General features: G+C 49.1%; 2 protein-coding genes across 10 annotated transcripts in view; both read right to left on the reverse strand.

Annotated features, from left to right (window-relative positions):
• The window catches only part of DDC (dopa decarboxylase), a 93,189-nt gene extending 92,660 nt beyond the window's left edge, over positions 1 to 529 (reverse strand). Inside the window, exon 1 of the mRNA XM_029956293.1 lies at positions 432 to 529. The gene's annotated coding sequence lies outside the window, so the exon portion shown is untranslated. The remainder of the gene's footprint in view (positions 1 to 431) is intronic.
• Positions 530 to 12,330: 11,801 nt separating this feature from the next.
• Positions 12,331 to 20,566, reverse strand: part of GRB10 (growth factor receptor bound protein 10) — a 133,929-nt gene continuing 125,693 nt past the window's right edge. For 7 of the 9 annotated variants that reach the window (XM_029926214.1, XM_029926206.1, XM_029926196.1 and 4 more), the window contains 2 exons: positions 17,402 to 17,495; positions 12,331 to 15,283 (listed from right to left, as the gene is read on the reverse strand). In XM_029926214.1, coding sequence (XP_029782074.1) covers positions 15,137 to 15,283; positions 17,402 to 17,495 — 241 coding nt within the window. In that variant the 3' untranslated portion in view covers positions 12,331 to 15,136. Of the gene's footprint in view, positions 15,284 to 16,828; positions 16,987 to 17,401; positions 17,496 to 20,566 lie in introns of those variants that run through there. The other 2 variants (XM_029926236.1, XM_029926245.1) reach the window with 2 other exon arrangements.

A 20,566-nucleotide genomic window follows, 5' to 3' on the forward strand; every position in this document is an offset into this window, starting at 1 on the left:
CTTTACCATACACTATGGGATTTAATCTTCACAGTTGCCTGACAAGGTAGGTACTATTAAAATCCTTGTAGCGACAAAGAAACAGAGACTCACCAGAGGCTCAGGGGGATGAGGGAAAGCACACAGAAAGCAAATGATAAAGACAAGACGTTGCCCATATCTGTCCTGTCTTTGCACCTGAGTGACAGGCAGGAAATCATACCCAGACTTCCCTGCACACGTGACTGTGCACATGTAAGCATGTGTCAGCCCCCATGTCACCGACTGCCTTGGGAGACACCAGCGTAACAGCATTTGACCAATAGTGACTTCCAGTCTTCAGGTGGGTAAACCTTAAGCAAACGTTCAGTACCCTGGGACTAGGAGTCAAGGTACGAACGCTGCTGTTTCCAACAATAACAATCTTATGGAGTAGGAAGCCAGGGACTTACTTGCTGAGAATCCTACTTCCTTCTGAGTCTATTCTTCATGAGACTGGCTGGCTCTGGTGGCTGAGCAAAATGTGGACACGCCGTGCTCGACAGGTCACTCCGTGCAGCTTGAAATCCACATGGGTCTCTGTCCTTGCTTTTTCAGCCTCCTATGCTGGTTAAACATTAATTTCTGCTGGTGATAAAGGTCAAAGGAATCTTGAGAAGCCTGCCGGGAAGGCTCATTTCATTGATAACCCTGAGCAGCTTGGATCCTTCTTACCACCGCTTAGCCAGTCACCAGATTCCTCCATTATCCCAAACAGCCCCAGAGTCAATTTTTCAGCCTCATTAGGTTGTCCCACAAAGTCCAGCCTTGCTCCACGGGGAGCCTTCTCGGGGGAGTCCCCCACACTGAGCCTGCACGCCTTAGCTCTTTCTTCCCCAGCCACTGACATGATGGTGAAGATACAGAGAACGATACCACGGACAAGATTGTTACAGACGTACAGAAAAACCCCAGATGAAAGGGTTTTCTTGGGACATAGGGCAGGGCTGAGAAGAGGCACTGAGAACATGCAGAGAAGTCTGCAAGGAGCATGGGGGCGGGCCTCCGTGGCCAACCTGCAGGTGTTCTGAGCTCGGGGATCAGCAGGTACAAAGGGCGAGGGGGTGTGAGGCCGCATTCAGGCCATTGTTTAGAGGACTGGGCACAGACAGGAGGACAGGATGGCTGTGGCCTTAGGTGTTTGTCACAGGCTGGAAGATGGAAGAGCTCTCTGTGTTCTGTCCCTGGGGCCAGGGGCAGGCCAGGGGTGGGGTGGGGTGGACACTCAGCATTCATCGTTAGTATGGGACCCAAGGAGACACAGCAGAGTGACACCGAGAAGACTCCAAACCTGTACACGAGCCATATACTGCTCCATGTGCAGCCTGACGGGAGCTGACACCGAAGCAGTAATCTTCCTCCTAGGGGTAGGGTGAGGGAAGGACACCCTCTGGGGAACAGCATCTGTGAAGGCGCTGAGGCTAGAACATATTTCGAGCCCTGAACGAAGTCCACCCCCTGCAAAAACCATACAAAGCAGGGGGTCTTTTGAGCCATGGCTCATAATCCGTACTTCCTCCAGCTGCGATGGAAAGCACTGAAGTGTTTCTAGAAAGTCTGACCTTAGCTTGTGTACATCTTAATTAAGATCCCTCTGGCCCCTGTGTGGAAAATGGACCAGCAGGACAAGAGTAAACCTGTCTCTATGCTCCTGATTTGCAGGAAAGAGCAGAAGCCCACGGAACATGGGGGGAGTTTGGGATGCGCTGGGGGAGGGAAGGGAGGGGTGTGCGCGCGTGTTCATGTGTGCTTGTGCGTGTGCACGTGTGTGCTCGTGCAAGTGTGTGTGCATGCGTGCTTATGCATGCACGTGTGAATGCGTGTTCACGTGTGCTTGTACATGCATGGTTGTGTACACATGTGCACATGTGTGTAAGCATGTGTTTGTGAATGTGTACATGTATTGTGTGCATGTGCGTGTTCATGTGCATCTGCACGTGTGTGTATGTGAGTATGCTTGTTCATGTGGTCGTGCATGCATGTGCTCATGCATGTGTATGTATGCACACACTTGTGTGGGTGTCAGGAGGTTTCTGGGAAGAGGATGTGTTAAGAATCAGGAAGAGTTCATGGACATGGGCCACTGGGCAGATGGTGATTCTTGTGGGTTGGTAAGAAGTGTGCACTGGGGGCCAGCACAGCTAGAGGATGAAGGAGACTGAGTTCGGCTTGGGAATTAAATTTGAGATCCCCCCGACCCCCACCACACACACATACACAGACCATTCAGTGGCAATGTCCAGGGAACCTTTCCATATAGGGGTCTTATGCACACAAGAGAGGTCCAGACAGGAAATGCAGTTGCGAATGGACAGTGTTTAAATGGTATTTGAAGCAATAAGACTGGAAAAAACCACCCAGAAAGAGAGCACACACACGTGTGCACACACTAGAGGGAGAACAGTGCCCAAGTTTACAGTTTACGGAGATAAGCCTATGTCATTTTGAGCAAATTTCTCTGCCACTAGACAAATGTACAAAGGGATTTAAGTGACAGTGGAAAAATTCTTGTTCATCAATGATCAGACCTCAGAGCACCCCCTTCCCCGCCGGGGGTACCTGCCAACACATATTCCTGGGGTTTATTTTGTGCCTCCGTGCTGGTCCACCTGATCAACCAGCCTGATATCAACCTGGACAAATCTGCCATGATGACCACTGTGACCTGAAGCCTCCTTGGGCACAGACTCAGCCCCATGCTTGCCACATAAGTAATTACACTTAATACTCCCTGGGGACGTAAGTCTGTGATCTGCTCTGGAGATATGGCCATGACTCAGTCCTATTCTCCAGCATCTCCTCCAGGGCGTCCACCAGCACAAACCCCAGCCTCTGGGGCTACAGAAGCCAGTCTTACGGGAGGTAGGTTGAGGAGATCTGCTCATCGTGCAGGCGCCGGAGACACGCTTCAGTCTGTAAGCCTCCCTCTTAGACTATTTCTGGTCAAACTGAACCGGTTGGCTTTTTCCCATCTCAAGTCTCCTTCAGCTGGAGGAAGTCGATTTGCATATAATTTTCTTTCATGGAACACTGTCCCTTCCCTTGATAACTTTCTTCAGATGTGTGTCTTAACCGGTTGGCAGAACCTTCTACTGATCTCTGTGCACAGGGCACATCAGCTCTACAGAACCCGTCTGACAGCACTCCCCAAACTTGATATAAGTTCTTGGAGAAAACAAGAGCAAAAATAAAAACTTCCATCCATAATGCTACCGCGGAGAGAGGGCTGCTGTCAACATGGGTTGGGGGGAGGGTTGACATTAACCTTTGTTTTCGGTGTCTGCAAATGTGTTACCCAGGGGGCGGTAAAACTGTATATACTATTTGTAACCTGCTATCCACCACTTAACGGGATGCCATAGCCATGCTTCATTCAGACCAATAATTCTCCCACGGCGTGGCTGGGATTTCTGTTTCTCGATGTCTGGAGTTTTCCCTCTGGGGGTGTTCTAACCTGGAAATCCCAACTCCGCTTTTCTGGGGGGCTTGTTGGTGTCAGGTTCCATGTGGCCTCCACTTGGAGGGTATGCACAATACCCTTATTTCTCCATAGTATTTGTATACATTTAGACTTTTTTTACTCTTAGATCTGCACTTGGAATTTATATTGGGGTGAGACAGAGAAGAAGGTTCTAATGTATTCCCTCCCCACATACACACAACTAGTAAACCAGTTCTCCTGACATTATTTTTGAAAACAAAAGCTCTCCACTCATCTTGCTGTTTCTTGAGCTTCTTGTTCTGAATTGTCCATTCATTTACATGGTGGTGTCTCACTATGTAAATGTTATCACTTAATGAAGAACTGGGATAATTCGAAGAGGAAAAGTTCCCTTATCAGTTTTTCCTAAGGAAAAAACAAAATCTGTGCTTTCGTATATTTCTCTTCGGAGAGGAATTCTCAAATCATTTGTTGATATGTTAAAAAATCGTAGTGAGCGCCTGGGTGGCTCCGTTGGTTAAGCATTTGACTCTTGACTTCTGCTCAGGTCATGATCTCATGATTCGTGGGTTCCGCATCAGGCTCTCTGCTGACAAGCAGAGCCTGCTTGGGACTCTCTCTCTCTCTCTCTCTCTCTCTCTCTCCAACCCCCCTCCCTCTCCTGCCTGCTCTCTCTCTCTCTGAAAATAAATTTTTAAAAATTATACAAAAAAAATCCTGGTGAGATCTGGGTTGAAAGAATAATAACACCTAATACAGAGAAACGGCCTCTGGGAATGGAATTCTTCCCGTCCAGACTGTTGTTGCCTAACTTCAGTCCTGTTGCATGTGAATCTAGGTTCCCTCCAGTGCTAGCCCTGGGACAAAGACTCAAATACAAGTAGTTTATTGTGCTAGTGACCGTGCAAAACCCAGGACTGGGAAAAGGAGGCCAGCACAGGGCATGTTTTCAGACATCACTCAGTGTTCATACCTGGGGCTGAACTGTGCCTTTGGGACTCCAGGAGCTGGTACAGGACATTCCCCTGGTGGGGGTGTTCGTTTCCCTGAACACCCCTCACATCAGCAGAGTCAGTGTTGGTGACCAGGGACAGCCCAGGGCAGAGTCACAGTAGCCAGCAGCTGTGTGCTCAGTACTAAGTAACGGATAGTACCTAGCATGGTCCCTCCACAATGTCTGTTTGTATGTTTGATTTGGAGACGTGTGACTAGGAGAATATAAACCTCAGGTAATTTTCATTCTGCCACACAAACTCACACTTTTCAATAGAATGTATTCTCAACTTCACGCAGCAGCTTGGAGTTGAAGAGCCCATTTGGGTCATGTTATCTGTAGGCACGCAGACCTCACTGGCAGAACGGGGGTCTGTGTGTGTCCCGTAAGCAGACTCAGGGAAGCAGCCCTCTCCCGGTGGGCTGCAAGTCCCATCTACACTGTGACATTCCCTACAGAGTCACAGTGTCCTCAAAGGTGAACAGAATAGGTGTGCATGGACATTGGGGGGCATCTTTAAAACACAGAGTTTCCTTACTTGTTAAACACACATCCAAAGAAAGGTGTCTGTCAAAGGAAGGCTTGCCTGGCAAGGGAGCATAAAATAACCAGCCAGAGTGTGTGTTGGCAGAGGACACACCTGTGGGGGGTGGGGTGGGGAATGGGTGTCCTGACCCTCCAGCTGGAGGGCCTGGTCCTGGGGCTGATGAGGCACCATCGTCACCAAGAGCTGTATGCGGTGGGGAAACTGGCTTCCCAGATCATCCCCCCAAGACCACGGACTGAGCCCATCCCAGCAAGAACCTTGTACTACTCAGTGGAGTTCATGCATACTTGTTCAAGGCCGCCACGATGCCTGCAAGGTTTCAACTCTTGGCTCCAGAAGGAACCAGGCACGGATGCCATTTGGGCAGCTCTGTGACGCTTCTGAGACATAGCTTCCTGCCCCTCTAGCTTGAGTGGTGGGAGGCATGACCATCGAGCTCTAAGTCCAGAAGTGTCTGAGCTACCCATAGAGACCAGTTGGCCACTGTCCCTCCTGATTAGAGAGAGGGCAGCAGACCCAAACCAGTCTCCCCAGTGGACGATCTCTTTGAGTGATGGAGTTCCTCACCCCCAGTATTTGGCCTTTTGAGTTAGGGTTATGGTTGCCTGGGTCCCAGGTGACCCTCTGATAGGAGGAGTTACACTGTCAGGACCAATGTTGAATTTTCCTGGAAAAGTCGCTTAGGTTCAGAGCTGGTGACATCAGTTCTGTGCTTTATGCAGAGCAGAGGTTTTTTTTTAAATGTGTGTATATATATTTTTTTTGAGAGAGAGAGAGAGAGAGAGAGAGAGAGAGAGGGAGGGAGAGGTGCAGGGGCAGAGGGAGAGAGAATCTCAAACAGCCTACATGTGGAGCCCAACACAGGGCTTGATCTCACAACCCTGAGATCATGACCCGAGCTGAAATCAAGCGTCTGACTCAACCAGCTGAGCCACCCAGGTGCCCCTAAAGTGTTTTAACTTACAGTGAAGTCTGGCTTGTCAGCTCTTACTTTCACGGATCTCCCCTTTGCTATTGTAGCTTGGCCGTCATTACCAAATTTTGTATTCATCTAGATTTTCCTCTAAGCTACCTTCCAGGGGTTTTATAGTTTTGCATTTTACAATCAGGTTTGTGGGCCCCGTTGAGTTAATGTTTACTAAGGGTGTGAGGTCTGGGTCTGGATTCACTGTTTTGCACACAGACATCTATCTGCTTGTTCCATCAGGAATAATGGAAGGGACCATCTTGGCTCCACTGCGTTACCTTTGCTCCTTTGTCAAAGATCAAATCCTTTGATTTTACATATATACATTAATTTTTTAGGGTTTATTTATTATTTTTTAATGTTTTTTATTTTTGAGAGACAGAGAGAGACAGTGCGAGCAGGGGAGGGTCAGAGAGAGAGGGAGATAGAGAATCTGAAGCAGCCTCCATGCTCTGAGCTAGCTGTCAGCACAGAGCCTGACACGGGGCTCAATCCCACAAACCATGAGATCATGACCTGAGCCGAAGTCAGATGCTCAACCAACTGAGCCACCCAGAAGCCCCAGTTTTTATTTATTTTTGAGAGAGAGAATGTGTGAGCAGAGGAGAAACAGAGAAAGAGGGAGACACAGAATCCAAAGCAGGCTCCAGGCTCTGAGCTGTCAGCACAGGGCCTGACACCAGGCTCGAACTCATGAACATCTAGATTATGACCTGAGCCAAAGTCAGACGGTTAACTCACTGACCCAGGTGCCCCAAGATCAGCTGGGGTGGGGGTCTAGTTCTCAGCACTCTGTTGTGTCCCATCAATCTGTCTGTTCTTTCCCCAATAATACAGTCTTGATTTGCTCTAGGGGTTGGAGATGGGTGGTGTAAATCCTCCAACTTTGTGTTTTTTCCAGCTCAGGTTTTCAAATCACTGTTGGATCATGAAATCACTCTTGAAGGTGTCATGACCAACACTTTAAAAACGGAGGTGGAATAAAATCAGAAAGAGGGGCATTGCACCTGATAAGGGAAATACTATTATCTGAAACTTGTTTCAATTACAGTAAAACCTTGGATTGTGAGTAACTTGTTCTGTAGGTGTTCTGTAAGACAAGCAAACATTTCTAATAAATTTTAACTTGATAAATGAGTGATGTCGTGCAATACAAATGGTACATGACACCTGATGTCACATGATGACAACCGAGCCAATGATTCTTGAAATTCGCTTTGATTGACGAATGCTTTGGATACAAGTGTGTTTCTGGAACGAATTGTGCTCTTGAACCAAGGTCTTACTTGGCATATTGTTCATGGCACAATATGAACGCCCTGTATACTGTAGGTTGTAATCAAAGCTTCAAAAGCCATGATGGATAATCTCTTTCCAGAGGAATAAAAGAGGTCAAGACTTGTAAAATCCAGAATTGAGGGTGAGAAAATGAGCACAGAAAGCTAGAGGAGGCAACCTTGACCAGCAACCCGCTACTCCAATTTTAATTTTTTATGGCATTAAAAAGATGATAATCATGTATTCCTTAGCTATTTGTGGTTTTTCTTCCATGAATTTCTTGCTTCCATTAAAAACATTTTTTTTAATGTTTATTTTTGAGATAGAGCACGCAAGCAGGGTTGGAGAGAGAGACACAGAATCTGAAGCAGGCTCCAGGCTCTGAGCTGTCAGCACAGAGCCTGATGCCGGGCTTGAACCCATGAACCATGAGATCATGACCTGAGCTGAAGTCAGGGAGAGTCCCTTGCCTTTGCACTCATGCCAGCCCTGCTCTTCCCGGGGTGTCTCTGGGGCAGCTACAGAGACTTCTAGTGTAAGCCTCAGTCTTTCCCAACACAGCCTGCCAACACCTCTCCATTTAGAAGCCAAAAAAAGTCCCTGGTGAGTTGGGGAGGGATAAAAATACAGCAGATGCATGGGCCATACAGGTCTGTGAGCTGGAGATTATCTGGTCTACCTGTAGTGGCCTGGGAGTGGGCATTTTATGGCCAAATCCAAGACGTTAATTCTGGAAGCTTGTGAGTGGCTTGGAGTCAGATGAGCAGGTTCAAAGTCTCCAAGGTGAGCCTGCTGAATGCGGGGGCTGAAATCCACAGCACCCTTTTACAGGGGTGTTACGTCATTCCCCAAGACGTGCTGCTACAACACGGCAGAGGGCACAAGCCTGTTCTCTTGAAATCCTCCAGAATCCCCCTTCCCCCTTCCCCGGCCACGGCACATTCTGTTCTCACTGAATCCATTTGGGAGAGAAGGATCAAATGGAAGTTTGGCATAGTTTTTGGAGTCTAATCTTTTTTGTTTTTTAAGTTTTTTGAGAGAGAGAGAGAACAGGGGAGGAGCAGAGACAGAAGGGAAGAGAGAGAATCCAAAGCAGGCTCCATCATGTCAGCACAGAACCCGACTCGGGGCTTGAACCCACAAACCATGAGATCATGACCTAAGCCGAAGTCAAGGATCAGATGCTTAACCGACAGAGCCCCCCAGGCACCCCTCGTGGAGTCTAATCTTCTAGTAGGACCGAGACTTATGCTGCACCGAGACTGAGGCAGATCACCTAGGACCAGAATCACCCTCGGAGGAAGCCTTAGCCATCTCAGAAATAGAGTGCAGTCATATTTTATATCAAACTGAGAGAGTGCAGTAACAGAATACACCCCTTCACTTTTTTTTTTCAGAAAAAGAAAAAATGATGCAAGCCCCCTCCCTCTAATTTAAAAATGTGCCAAGAATTGCATACTTTTGGAACTGGGGTCTAGGAGAAGCCCCACAGTGCTCTCCTCAGGATGACCTGCCTTCGCTCACAAAGTGGGACACCAGCATTCTTTGTCAGGCCTGGTTCTGAATTCTGCCCTACACGTCCTGTTCTTCACTCCTACAGGGACAGAAAGGGCCACTTCTCTGGATGAGGAGCAGCGAGGTTTCTGATGACCCCAACGGCCCTTGTGTTCAAACACATACTTTATATTTAGGCACTAACACTATACTCAGTCTGGGGGGATGATCACTAATGGGAGTAACTTAGGTGAATAGCAAATGACACTCGTCCAGTGCTGGCTCACTCCGGAGTGGAACCAGATGGGGTGGCTTGGTACCAGATTGGGAAGCGTCCTTTACCTCTGGGGGTATGTGGAAGGGGACGGGCCAGGCAGACACAGCTAGGTTCTATACACAACACACACGTATGATGTGAAATTACTCCCGCTGAGTTATAACTGGAAAACAAGGTGGGCCAAAGCCGAATGAAGGTGGTGGACAGTGCCATTCTGTCGCAGGACAAGGGAAGCAAGCGCGTCTTCCATGGGGGTGAGGCACAGGTGTCAGGTCGGTGGGGGTGCCCTTAGCCTGGGGTCTGAGGCTGAGCTTTGCCGACTTGGAACATTAACCAGACACAAGAGACTGACTCCCAAGTGGACCCTCCTCGGTCTTGTCATCACGGCCACTTCTGTAATGTAAGTGTTTGCTATCGGTCACCCAGACCAGCGCTGCCCCCCAGAGCTTTCTGCAATGATGGTGACATTCTATATCTGTAGCAATTGTCGTGGCAGCTGCTAGCCACTTGTGGCTGTTGAGCCCCTAATATGTGGCTAGGGCCACCTGGAGCTGATTTTCTCATTCTATTTTTATTAATTAGAATTAAAATGTAAGTAGGTGTGCATACTTCATGGTAGCATATTGGACAGCATGCACCTAGAGGTCACCACGCCATCTACCTGCAGTCACTCCCATGTTCATCGTTCACCCACGGATCTCCCAGCTGGACTCCACACCTCCACCTCCTTGAGCACCGTGTGACACAGCTCTCATAGACAATAAGGCATGCGCGCACACGTGTGTATGTACACATAGTTACCATAGAGTTTTTATTCTCTAAAAGGATTTGTCATCATTCTTATCTCAAATAACAAAATTCCTAATTCTCCAACATGACGTTGTGGTCATTTGCAATAGACCCACCAAAGGAAAAAAATATTCTTTTGCAACTTAATGTATCATTTTAGGAGATTTCTCTGGAAGGTGTGTGTGACCAGAGGCAGAGAGAAGAAAAAGTTGGATGATCAACCTCAATGGCTTATGTTGTCATGGAAGTCACATACCTACTATGTATTCATTTTTGTCCTCGAGGCACGTGAGAATATCCTGAAGGAAAGGAACAGAGCAGCAAGGAACTGAAAGCAGTCTGTTCCTGGGTTGGAAAGTTCCTGGGATTGCTCGTTCTCTCCAGAAGGACATCATGCCGGCGCCAGGTCAGGGATAAGGATGTATTGTCTGGTGCCAGAGGTGCTCCTGACCCAGTGTGGAACACAAGACAGGTGCATGAGCTGTCAGGATGTCAAAGACTACGTTGTATGCACTTGCTGTTATCAGACACGTAGTAAAAGAAAAGAGGCTTGAGGAGGGAGACCAATGCTTTGGCTCCTGGAGAGTCTCAGCCCCTGCTTTCTAATTCTCTTGTCACTGCGCCTTTGGGACCTGCCTCTAGCTCTGGTCTCACACACAACCTGTGTCCTCCTACCCACACCAAGTTCCTATAACTCCAACAAGAACTCACAGTATTCCGAGAACCAGCACCAATGTTCCATGAAGATGCCCAAAGATAAAACGAGAAGACAATTGGGAAAACACCAAATAGTAAAGAATACTAACTGGGAAAACGGCCATGGGGTAGATTCAAACTGCAACCAAACATAATGTAAACTTAAAAAAAAAAAATCAAGCAATCAGGTCACAGAAGCTCAAAGCATAGATACAAATATTCAATGAGTATAGTCAAGGAAAGGGACATGCCTCTAAACAGAAGCGGGAGAGAGCCACCTGGCAAGAGAATGGATGCCGTGTGTCTCGGGAGGGTTAGTTGGTTAAGTGTCCAACTCGACTTCAGCTCAGGTCAGGATCTCATGGTTCGTGGGTTCGAGCCCCACATGGGGCTCCGCACCCCGACATCATGGAGCCTGCTTGGGATTCTCTCTCTCCCTTTCTGTGTCCCTCCCCCACTCATGCTCTTTCTCAAACTAAGCAAGCAAGCAAATAAACCTTCAAGAGAAGTAGGAGAACCACACACAGACTTCCTGGCAGTGGAATACGGATCCAGGCAGCAGGAGGAGAAGGGATCCCACAGAAACAGCCTATGTGATATGAAAGACAGGACGGGGCCACAGGGAAATGAGTTAAGAGGCTTAGAGAACAAGCAAAGGTGTTGGAATGCAGGTCCAGGGGACCCAACACGCACATAATTGCTGTCTTTGTAAAAAGCCCTGCGGTATGCAGTGACAGGACAAAAATATACACAGATGTAATTCAGGAAACATTCCCAGCAGTCAAACTAGATGTTGATAATATCTACAGAGTGAAGGTGCACACCGTATCTTGGGGGTGGGGGATGACTCCCATCAATCAAGGTCAATCCGGGGTCTATTCTCCGCTTCCAAGAAAGGACGCATGTCTTGGAGTGCCCTCTGGTGGCCATGCTGAGACCTGCAGCCAGAGATGTCTGTCTGTGGTCTTTGCCACCCCAGGTGAGCAGCCCAGGTCATCTACTGTGGGATGACAGACAAAGCCTAACTTTGCAAGATGATGGAGGTTTTATGGTTTCCTGCCCTTCTTGTTAATGTACGACTTCCGGTATAACAGAGGATACTGAGTTTACCATTCGAAGACCCAAAGCTGTAAGATAGTTTACTTTTGACAGCTAACAAGCTAAATTTTTTTTTTATTCATTAAAATCCCTTCCTGTGGTTTTAGTCATCACTCAAAATATGTTCTAAAAACCAGTAACAAAGACGACCCAGGCAGCAAGATCAGGTTGGCCTTTTCGACCCACCTGTTCGTCTCTCTCACTCTCTGCCCGGGTCGGGCGGGAGGCAGGGAGTGAGACCCAGAATGGGTAAGCGGTAACGCCCTCCACCGTCCCTCAGGGAGGTCCCCGGGAAGCCGAGACACACGGCATCCATTCTCTTGACCTTTCTACCAATTTCTAATCTGATTACAAAACTCAGATCTGTCTCACCGGAGCGGGAACAAGGCCACTGGGTTTCTCAAATGCAAACATTCATGAGTGTCCTGAGGTATGTGCAGAAGCTGAGATCTGACTATCTGTGAAGCACCGGGGTGTGCGACTCTGCAGGGGGAGCACAGGGAGAAGAGGCCACTGGGAGGGTCCTGGCACCAACACGAGGCCGCCTGGCCTGTGTCACCCGAGTCTAGAGTCTCACCAGGGCCACACAGGCGTGTGCGTCACACGTCGATTCCTTTTCAACTCGTGTTTGGCCAAGAAGCACACTGCTGGTGTTCTAGGTGATTTCCAAAGGTTTTCAGCGGCTGGCCAGCTGCAGGGTTTCAAAACACAGAAACACATACACGAGCCGTGGAGAATGCTATAGTAATGTTTATTTCTAATTACAAGAAACAGAACATCAGTCCCTTATTTGTACAAAAATACCTGAACGTTTACAATTAGGTTCACAAGCCGAAGAGCTATGTACAGAAAGAAGCAAAGCATGTGGAATAAAGGTTTTGTCTCTTAACATTTTCTGCATTCCCTGAAAATGTGTACAGGTCAGGCCACATTGTGGTCACTGCAACTTGTGCTGTGACGTCACGATACACCTTGAGCAGGTCCCGTCCCGCAAAGGTGTGCTCTTGGTCAAACTGTCAGGTATTAAGTGCAGAAAAGAGAGGAAAAAAACAGCTAGACTGAGGCACATATTCTCTTCAAGATTTAGTGAACAAAACAATGTTCTGGAACTCTACGACCAAGGGGGACAGAGCTCACCTAGGAACAGTTGAATCCCCGAAGCATTTGGTATTTCCTTCCCAACAAAGTCCAGGGTGCTACGTGGGGTTTTCATTTCAGAGAGGAAAATCACAGGCAGAGAGGGTAAAAAGTCAACAGGCTCTAAAATGACCCTGAGCTGTTCCGTTTACATTCATGTCATCTAAATATAAAAATAAAAGTCGAACGTCCTTCAGTCCCTGGGTGGCTGGGCCGGTTGCCTGCATCCTCGTGGGAGCGGCTGCTTTTGGGGGGGAACTCCCAGCTACCAGGCAGAGCAGTGACTGAGCTGTAGCCTTTGGGGAGGTGGGGGGGGGGTCTGACACCCTCCAGCATTTCACTGCGGCCAGGGAGGTCCAAAAGACTACGTCAAACTAGCGACACACACACTGCATCAGAGACCAGCTTTTGTCTTCCTTTTAAATAAAATGCAGGTTTATAAACACAAAATGCTGTGGATGCTATCAGAGAGGGCCGTGAGAGTCTCGTCTTACTGGTCTATGTAAAGAAAAAAACAAACAAACAACAAACCCAAAACAAAAGAAAAAAAAGAAATCATAGCATTTTTTTAAAGGTTCAATTTCCAACCGGTGAAAAGAGAAACATCTTAATGGTGCGAAAAAAGCCACTCCAAGGTGACGGGCACCCGAAGCTTGCTGCCAGGTAGGACTTGAGAATTCCCTACTTGTCTATGGTCTGAAAGACAGAACTGGCTACAGAAGGAAGAAGATGCCGCTGAGCCTTTATGGTTAAGAACGTTTTACTACAAAGTCTGTCTTCATGTAAGTAGACGTTTCACGGAAGACGAGTAGAGTGAGACCTGTAAAGTGAAATACAGTGTTTCTAGACCCTAGAGTTCCTTCCTTTGAGGGCATATGTGTCACCAGAGCTGGCCACATGTGTCCCTCACCGTGGGCATATTCCTCCAGGGCATGGTGCTAGGTCCAGGCCAGGCCACCTAGTGGCTGGCACCCATCCAGAGGACCAGTCACGGGTGGCAACTGATCTCAGAAAAGGGGACCATCTTGGCCACAGTAGTCTGTACACCTGTCAAGAGAGACCTTTCTACTCTACAGAGACTGAAGGGAAGGACACGGCCACTCTCACACCTGGTGACTCCGCTAAGGGGCTGGGCGGAGGGACCCTCCAGCCCGCCCACCTCTGACTCAGTCCCCCCGAGGGGGAAGCAGTGTTCCCTCGATAAGACTCTTCAATGCCCACAACTGCTGTGAGGTACTTCTGAGTGCCAGCCGGCTGAGGGGGAGGCCCGGCGTGCACTGGCCCACGGGTGTTTTCAGCAGGATGGGAGGCCATTGAGTGAAGCCCTTTAAATGCCAGGCTGCAGACGTGCCCTTTCCAATATTTCTGTCATCATCACTATGGAAACCCACGGGCCACAGCGAAAGCCAACCAAGTGTCATTTTTCTTTTAGATTCTTCAACCCCCAGAGGAACAAGAGCCAGGAAGGGGCCCAGCCACTGCGAGGGGAGAGGGCTAAGGCAGAGATCGCCCTAGAATAGGCTGAAAAGGGGCCCCCAGCGGCAGACACTGGGTGCCCGGGGATGCTCCCCATGTCCAGCTAGGGGCCCGCCATGTTGTGGGAGAGCGCACTGTCCAAAAAACCCCAGGTCTCCTGAACTGTGGAGGACACGACACACTGGTAACAAGTGTGCAGGACACCTGCGCATAGGGAAGGGACTGACAGACATAGTTGCCTGGGTCCACAAAATGTGCCAAAATGCCCACCACAGGTGACACCTTTTATTTTTTTTTTTAAAAAGAAGCTCTTCAAGTATTCTTGGAAGGGCTGGGTGTAGTTTGTTTAGCTGGAGCCTAACAGCCTAGGAAACCTACACAAGGTGGGCCCCGCCCTCCAGCCACAGGGGGCGGGCCTGTAGTTAGCCGCTGGAGCATGCGCAGTCGATGCAGATGCTGGCCCTGCACCTGACCCCGCAGGCGCCATGCCCCCTCCGACAGGATTTGGGTACAATATTGAAAACAAAGAAGGAGTGCAAAAAGTGATCGATACAAAAAAGTAAACATATCAGTTTTAATTGTCAAGATTATTCCAGGGCAAGAGTTCATTTCCAATTACTCGTCTTCGGCTGTCACGCGGACATGGCCCGGCCGAGACCATTGCTCCGGTTTCCTCTCCAACTCGCGCCTCCCTGATGTCGCCGGCGCGGAGGGAGGCGCTCCCACACCGGCTCCGCAGCAGCAAATCACCATCCAGTCCAGCCACCGATCTGTCCCAGGTGGCTGGCCATGACGGACCCCTCCTCCCCGCTCCCCTACCCCCCCACCAGGGTGCAGAACAGACGTGTGCTCTCTGCGATGCACATCCCCTTCCTCATTCCAGTGTCAGCTTCCCCCAGCCTCCGCCGAGAGTCCGTGTGAGGTCATAAGGCCACTCGGATGCAGTGGTGCTTCAGTTTGCAAGGCAGGACTCCTTTGTTGAGCTGGTAGAAGTCCACGAGCTGAATCAGGTCGGAGAATTTGGTGTTCCCGTCGTCAAGGCTGAAGAATATCTGGCCGTCATCCTCGCACTACAGGGACACAAGAACACTCACTACGTTAGTGGCCACGCTTCGGGGAGCTGAGCGGCGCGAGCGTGGGGTCACCCCACAAGGCAGTATTAGTAAGAGCAGGTGCAAAATGCGCCTTTCCATCCCTGATCTAAAGTGGGGGGGTGGGAAGGGGGGGCACTCCATGGTACCTCTGCAAGGAACAACTTTCCTAAAGGCAGTTTGAACCCAGCGAACGTTCCGCTCAAGGACTGCATTGCTGGGGTGCCCCGGTCGCTCAATGGCTCAGTCGGTTAAGCATCAGACTCTTGATGCGGCTCAGGTCATGATTATCACGGCTAGTGAGTTGGAGCCTCAAGTTGGGCTGTGTGTATAGTGCGGTGCCTGTTTGGGATTCTCTACCCCTCCCCCATTCTCTCTCTCAAAATAAACATTAAAAAAAAGAGAGAGAGAGATGCAGTACTGTCATATTCATGGAGCAAACTGGCTTGAAATCTCTTAGTAAATTCAGAACCGTTTCTGGACTCCAAAATACTGCTGGACGCATGACACACCCCATTTTCAAGCACCAAGGCCACCATCTTGTTGCTCTAAGTCTCAAGCTACTAGCCCCCTGATAACTTCTAGAATTCGGGGCTCTTTGGGCGAATGGCATTACCCACTCTGCCTCCCATTAAGATAGGTTTTCACTTGATTTTAGATCTCAGGCAAAGAGAATGAGAACGTCTCTGTCGACAGGAGGCTGTGGTAAACACAACGAACCGTGGACGAAGAAATCTCCTTGGCTGACAGTTCCCAGGTGTGCACAGAATGGTTTGTGGACTCCGGGAAGCCCGGCCTCGGAGCCAGACCTGGTCCCTTCCTCCCGGTGTGGCCCAGGCCAAGTTGCTGGCAGCCCTAGGGCTCTCCTTGTCCTTATTTGTAGAAAGAGGGCATTGCAGGAAGTGCCCGGCTGGTGGCTTACTCAGGTCCAGGAAAGCTACCCAGACTGCCTGGGGCTTCTCCAGCCCATGTTTCCTGCTCTGTGTGACTCCTGGGAGGCTGAACACCAGGCTTGATCAATGGTGTGAAACAGATGCAGTCAGGTCCGCCAAGTCTTCTAGAGCCTTCTGTGCCCACCGGACAGATTGATCCCCAGACAGGAAACATTTCAGGAACGTTACTATCCCCTGTAGAATCTATCAGTTAATTATGTAAAACATCGGACATCAATTTTGTCTATATTATCCCCAACTGAATGGTGGATTCGTGAGGGTGGGGACTTCTACCTCCCACATAAGCATTCAGTCATGAACCAGAATCTGAACTTTGACGCACCAAAGAGAGAGAGAACTTACATTTGAAAAATCTAACAATGATTTGTTTAAAAACACGGTGCCGATGTATTTGGTAATAATGTTTTCAGAATTGTTCAAAGGTAGACTCTGCTTCTTTTCTTTTTTTTTTTTTAATGTTTATTTATTTTTGAGAGAGAGACAGAGCAGAAGCAGGGGAGGAGAAGAGAGGGAGACACAGAATCCGAAGCAGGCTCCAGGCTCTGAGCTGACGTAGGACTCGAACCCACGAACTGCGAGATCATGACGGTGTCAATGTCGCGTGCTTCACCGACTAAGCCACCCAGGCACTCCTGTTTTCTGATCCAAGGACAGAGTGGATGTGCAAGGCAATTTCTCTTTGGGGGCCACGTGACCGTGGGACAGTGCTTCTACAACCTTCTTGGGTCACTAGGTACATGCCAGCATAAATCAGAGAAATCCTCAGATTCGAGCAGCCGAGAGTCCAATCTACCATAAACTTCCCGTCTTGTGCCATATGTGCCCCTGGCATCAGGCTCCCTGGTTTGAGGTATGTCCACTCACCACCTGACCTCACTCTTTCCCATCCATGCCGAGTCAATTACAATGCGGGCGGGCCTCAGTGCAACACCACCGTTTTTAATATTATTTCTATGGAAATGCCGTCCCCAATTTCAGACAAGCCTCTGAAGAGGCTTTTGCAAATATCCCTCTTATGAGCTTGGCTTTATCTGATACCTAACAATTGGTAGTTTGGTTAGTTTGTAATCTGAAAACTTTGGGAAGCACAGACCCAGAACACATGAGCAAAAACAAGGCTTGGTGTGACGTGACCGATACTTACAGGTAAGATCTGGAAATTTTTAATTTTCTGATGATGACACAGCGTGAGCACAAAAGCCTTTGGATTGCTCTGGCTGTCTCGGAGGAGAAAAAGCCTAGGGATGGAAAAAGATCAGCTGATGGTAAAGTTTTAAAATGCAGACATTTGAGAGGTGTATGTGTATGCACGCACATGTGCGGAAAGAATCATGTTCAAAGGGCCATGATCCAGGAGGCAGCATCAGAGTAAATATCACAAGTGACAGATTATAACCCCGAGAATAAAACAGGAACCCGTGAGTACATACGGATATTACAAGTAAACAGACTAGGAAATTAAGATGGGAGAAGGGAAAGCTCCTCCTGAGAGCCGAAAGAAAGCTAAAGAAAGCTAAATAGCCCAGGAATGATGGGTTAGATACTATCCGGCAGATTTCCACCAACCAAGGAGATTGTGAATGGGCGTGAACAACAGCAGATGAAATCTGGTGAATAACAGAGTATTTTCAGTCTCAAACCATTGTCTCCCTGACACATGTTTGTTACAAAGGGAAACAGTGACTGTCAGACAGAGAAACCCGGTCAATACCGTTACCACCAAGTATTCAAGGCGCCACCACTGGGAACAAGACAAGCCTCCTGACAGCGCACCGCTGGTGACTTGATGTCCCTTCCTGCAAAGTGGAGACCCAGCTGAACCCCGAGCGACCAGATGTGCCCGAGCTGAGGCGCACTCTGCAATGACTGGCATCTTTGGGTCAGACCCACCCTTGACAAAGGACAGAAAGGTTAGAGATACGCCACACAGGAAGGATTTAGAATTAAGAAGATTTTTTTTCTTTTTCCACAAAGGATGTAATCAGAACCACTAGGAAAAGAGAGTGTGTACACTGGATAACAGAACCCCATGGATGTTTACTTCCTAACTTTTAAAAAAATGTTTATTTTTTACAGAGAGACACACAGGGTGTGATCAGGGGAGGGGCAGAGAGAGGGAGACACAGAATCTGAAGCAGGCTCCAGGCTCTGAGCTGTCCGTACAGAACCCATGAATTGCAAGATCATGGGACGCTTAACTGATTAAGCCACTCAGGCGCCCCTACTTCCTGGTTTTTCTAACAGTACTCTGGTTATGTAGTAAGTCCTTGTTCTTAGAAATTTCCTACTGGGGAAGTAGGATACAAGGAACATCATGCTGTAACTTACTCCCAAATGGTTCAGACAAAATAAGGAGGCAGGAGGGGAGGAGAGAGACTATGCTAAAGCAAATGGGCCACAACATTGAAAGCTGGGGAGTCTGAGAAAACGCATATAGGATTCATTACGCTCCTCTGGCAGCTTTTCCACAATTGGAATTTATTTCAGGATAAAAAATACATACAAGTCAGAAAAGCACAAAGAAGTGCCCATCTTTGCTTTCAGAGGAGCATACTTGGCAGTGGCGGGGAAGACAGTTAACACACTGAGACAGGAAAGAGGAAAATGTCCCAGCACCAGAATCCAAGAGAAACAGACAGAACCCTGCTTTTCAAAAGTATCAAAACCAAACCCTGAGTCCCCAGCGAAGCCATCAGTTCCTGCAGGCTGAACGTGGTCCTGGAGTAGCCAGGGGAACAGACGCTGGCCCGCTGCCTGTGTTTGGGCTCGACCCTGGGAAATCCTGAGATTTCTAGCCAAAGGCTTGGGTTTTACAGGTCAAGCTCAACGGCCGCCTGCTGCCAGTGACTGCTAACTCAGAGGAGCCTGACGGGTGAGAAGTACGTTCGCTGACCTGCCACAGATCAGCTCCATGACGCCCATCCCGCAGCCCTGGCAAGGAGACAGAACCGCGCACGACAGCACGGGAGCCCGAGGAGACAGTGACAGCCACCAGCAAACCCCAGACTCCGTGTAGGGCCAGGCCTCGGGGAGGACTGCATGTATCATGATGTGCGGCCAGGTCAGGAAGCCTTGAATGCTGCACAGAGAGGAAAGTGGTGAGGACCGGGTCAGGGGGAGGTGCTCCTTCAGATGTGCTCGCATGGAGAGCTGGCTCATGGGCTCATTTGGTTCCAATGGTGACCCTGTCACATCCTCATTTCTCTGTTTTATTTTAGAGAGAGGGAGAGAGAGGTGAGCAGGGGAGAGGGAGAGGGAGAATCCCGAGAAGGCTCCATGCTATGACACGAGGCTTGATCCCAGGACACTGGGGTTCATGACCTCAGCCTAAATCAAGAGTCAGTCACTCAACCGACTGAGCTGCCCAGGAGCCCCTGTCCTCATTTCATAAGGACAGTGGGGCACAGAGAAGTTAGCAGACACCCCAGGGTCACACAGCCAGTGGAAGCCAGGGATGAACCTTGGCTTCCAGGATGGACAGGGCCACTGATAAAATGTGAGGTGTGTACAGACAATTCGTCCATGGCTGGCGAGCCCTGCTATGGCTGTGACTGGGGTGCTGCATTAGCCCTGGGACAGGACCCCTCTATCCGCCCTGGGGGGACCGGAATGCTGCAAAGAAGTCAAATATGGACAGGGATGTTTCCTTTCACCCAGTGGGGGAGTGGGGTGTGCAGACAGGGAGGTGGAATCTGCGGCTGCGGAGGGGTAGGGGCGGGGAGGGTAGGGGACAGAGCCAGAGATGCTGCAGGGCGTAATTTAGCAGAGGGGAAGACAGGTAGGTTTGCCCCTGGATGGATCCTTCTCCAGGTTGTGAGGTGGGCTGTGGGCAGAGGCGGGGGAGGCAGGGAGTTCCGTGCCCTGCAGATTCCTGCACAAGCACACACACCCACACCCACACGTGCTGGTGCACACACTTGCCCATGCACACATATGCAAACACACACATGCACGCACATACACACATGTGCACATTTTGTGCATGTGGGCAGACAGGAATGCACGTGGGCATATAGACACATACACACATATGCACATACGTGTGCATTCACACACAGGTACACACATACACGGCCGCATGAGGGCATATAGACACATGATACATGCATGCACACATACAGGTACACACACACGACCACACAAGGGCATACAGACACATACATACATGCACACATGTGCACTCACACACAAGCACAAGGGCACATAGACACGTACATGCATACACGTTTACTCATACACACAGGTATACACACAAACATACAAGGGCATACAGACACACACATGTGCACTCATACACATGTACACAAAC

The sequence above is a fragment of the Suricata suricatta genome, chromosome 2 (genome assembly GCF_006229205.1).
Source record: "Suricata suricatta isolate VVHF042 chromosome 2, meerkat_22Aug2017_6uvM2_HiC, whole genome shotgun sequence".
NCBI classification, from domain to species: domain Eukaryota; kingdom Metazoa; phylum Chordata; class Mammalia; order Carnivora; family Herpestidae; genus Suricata; species Suricata suricatta.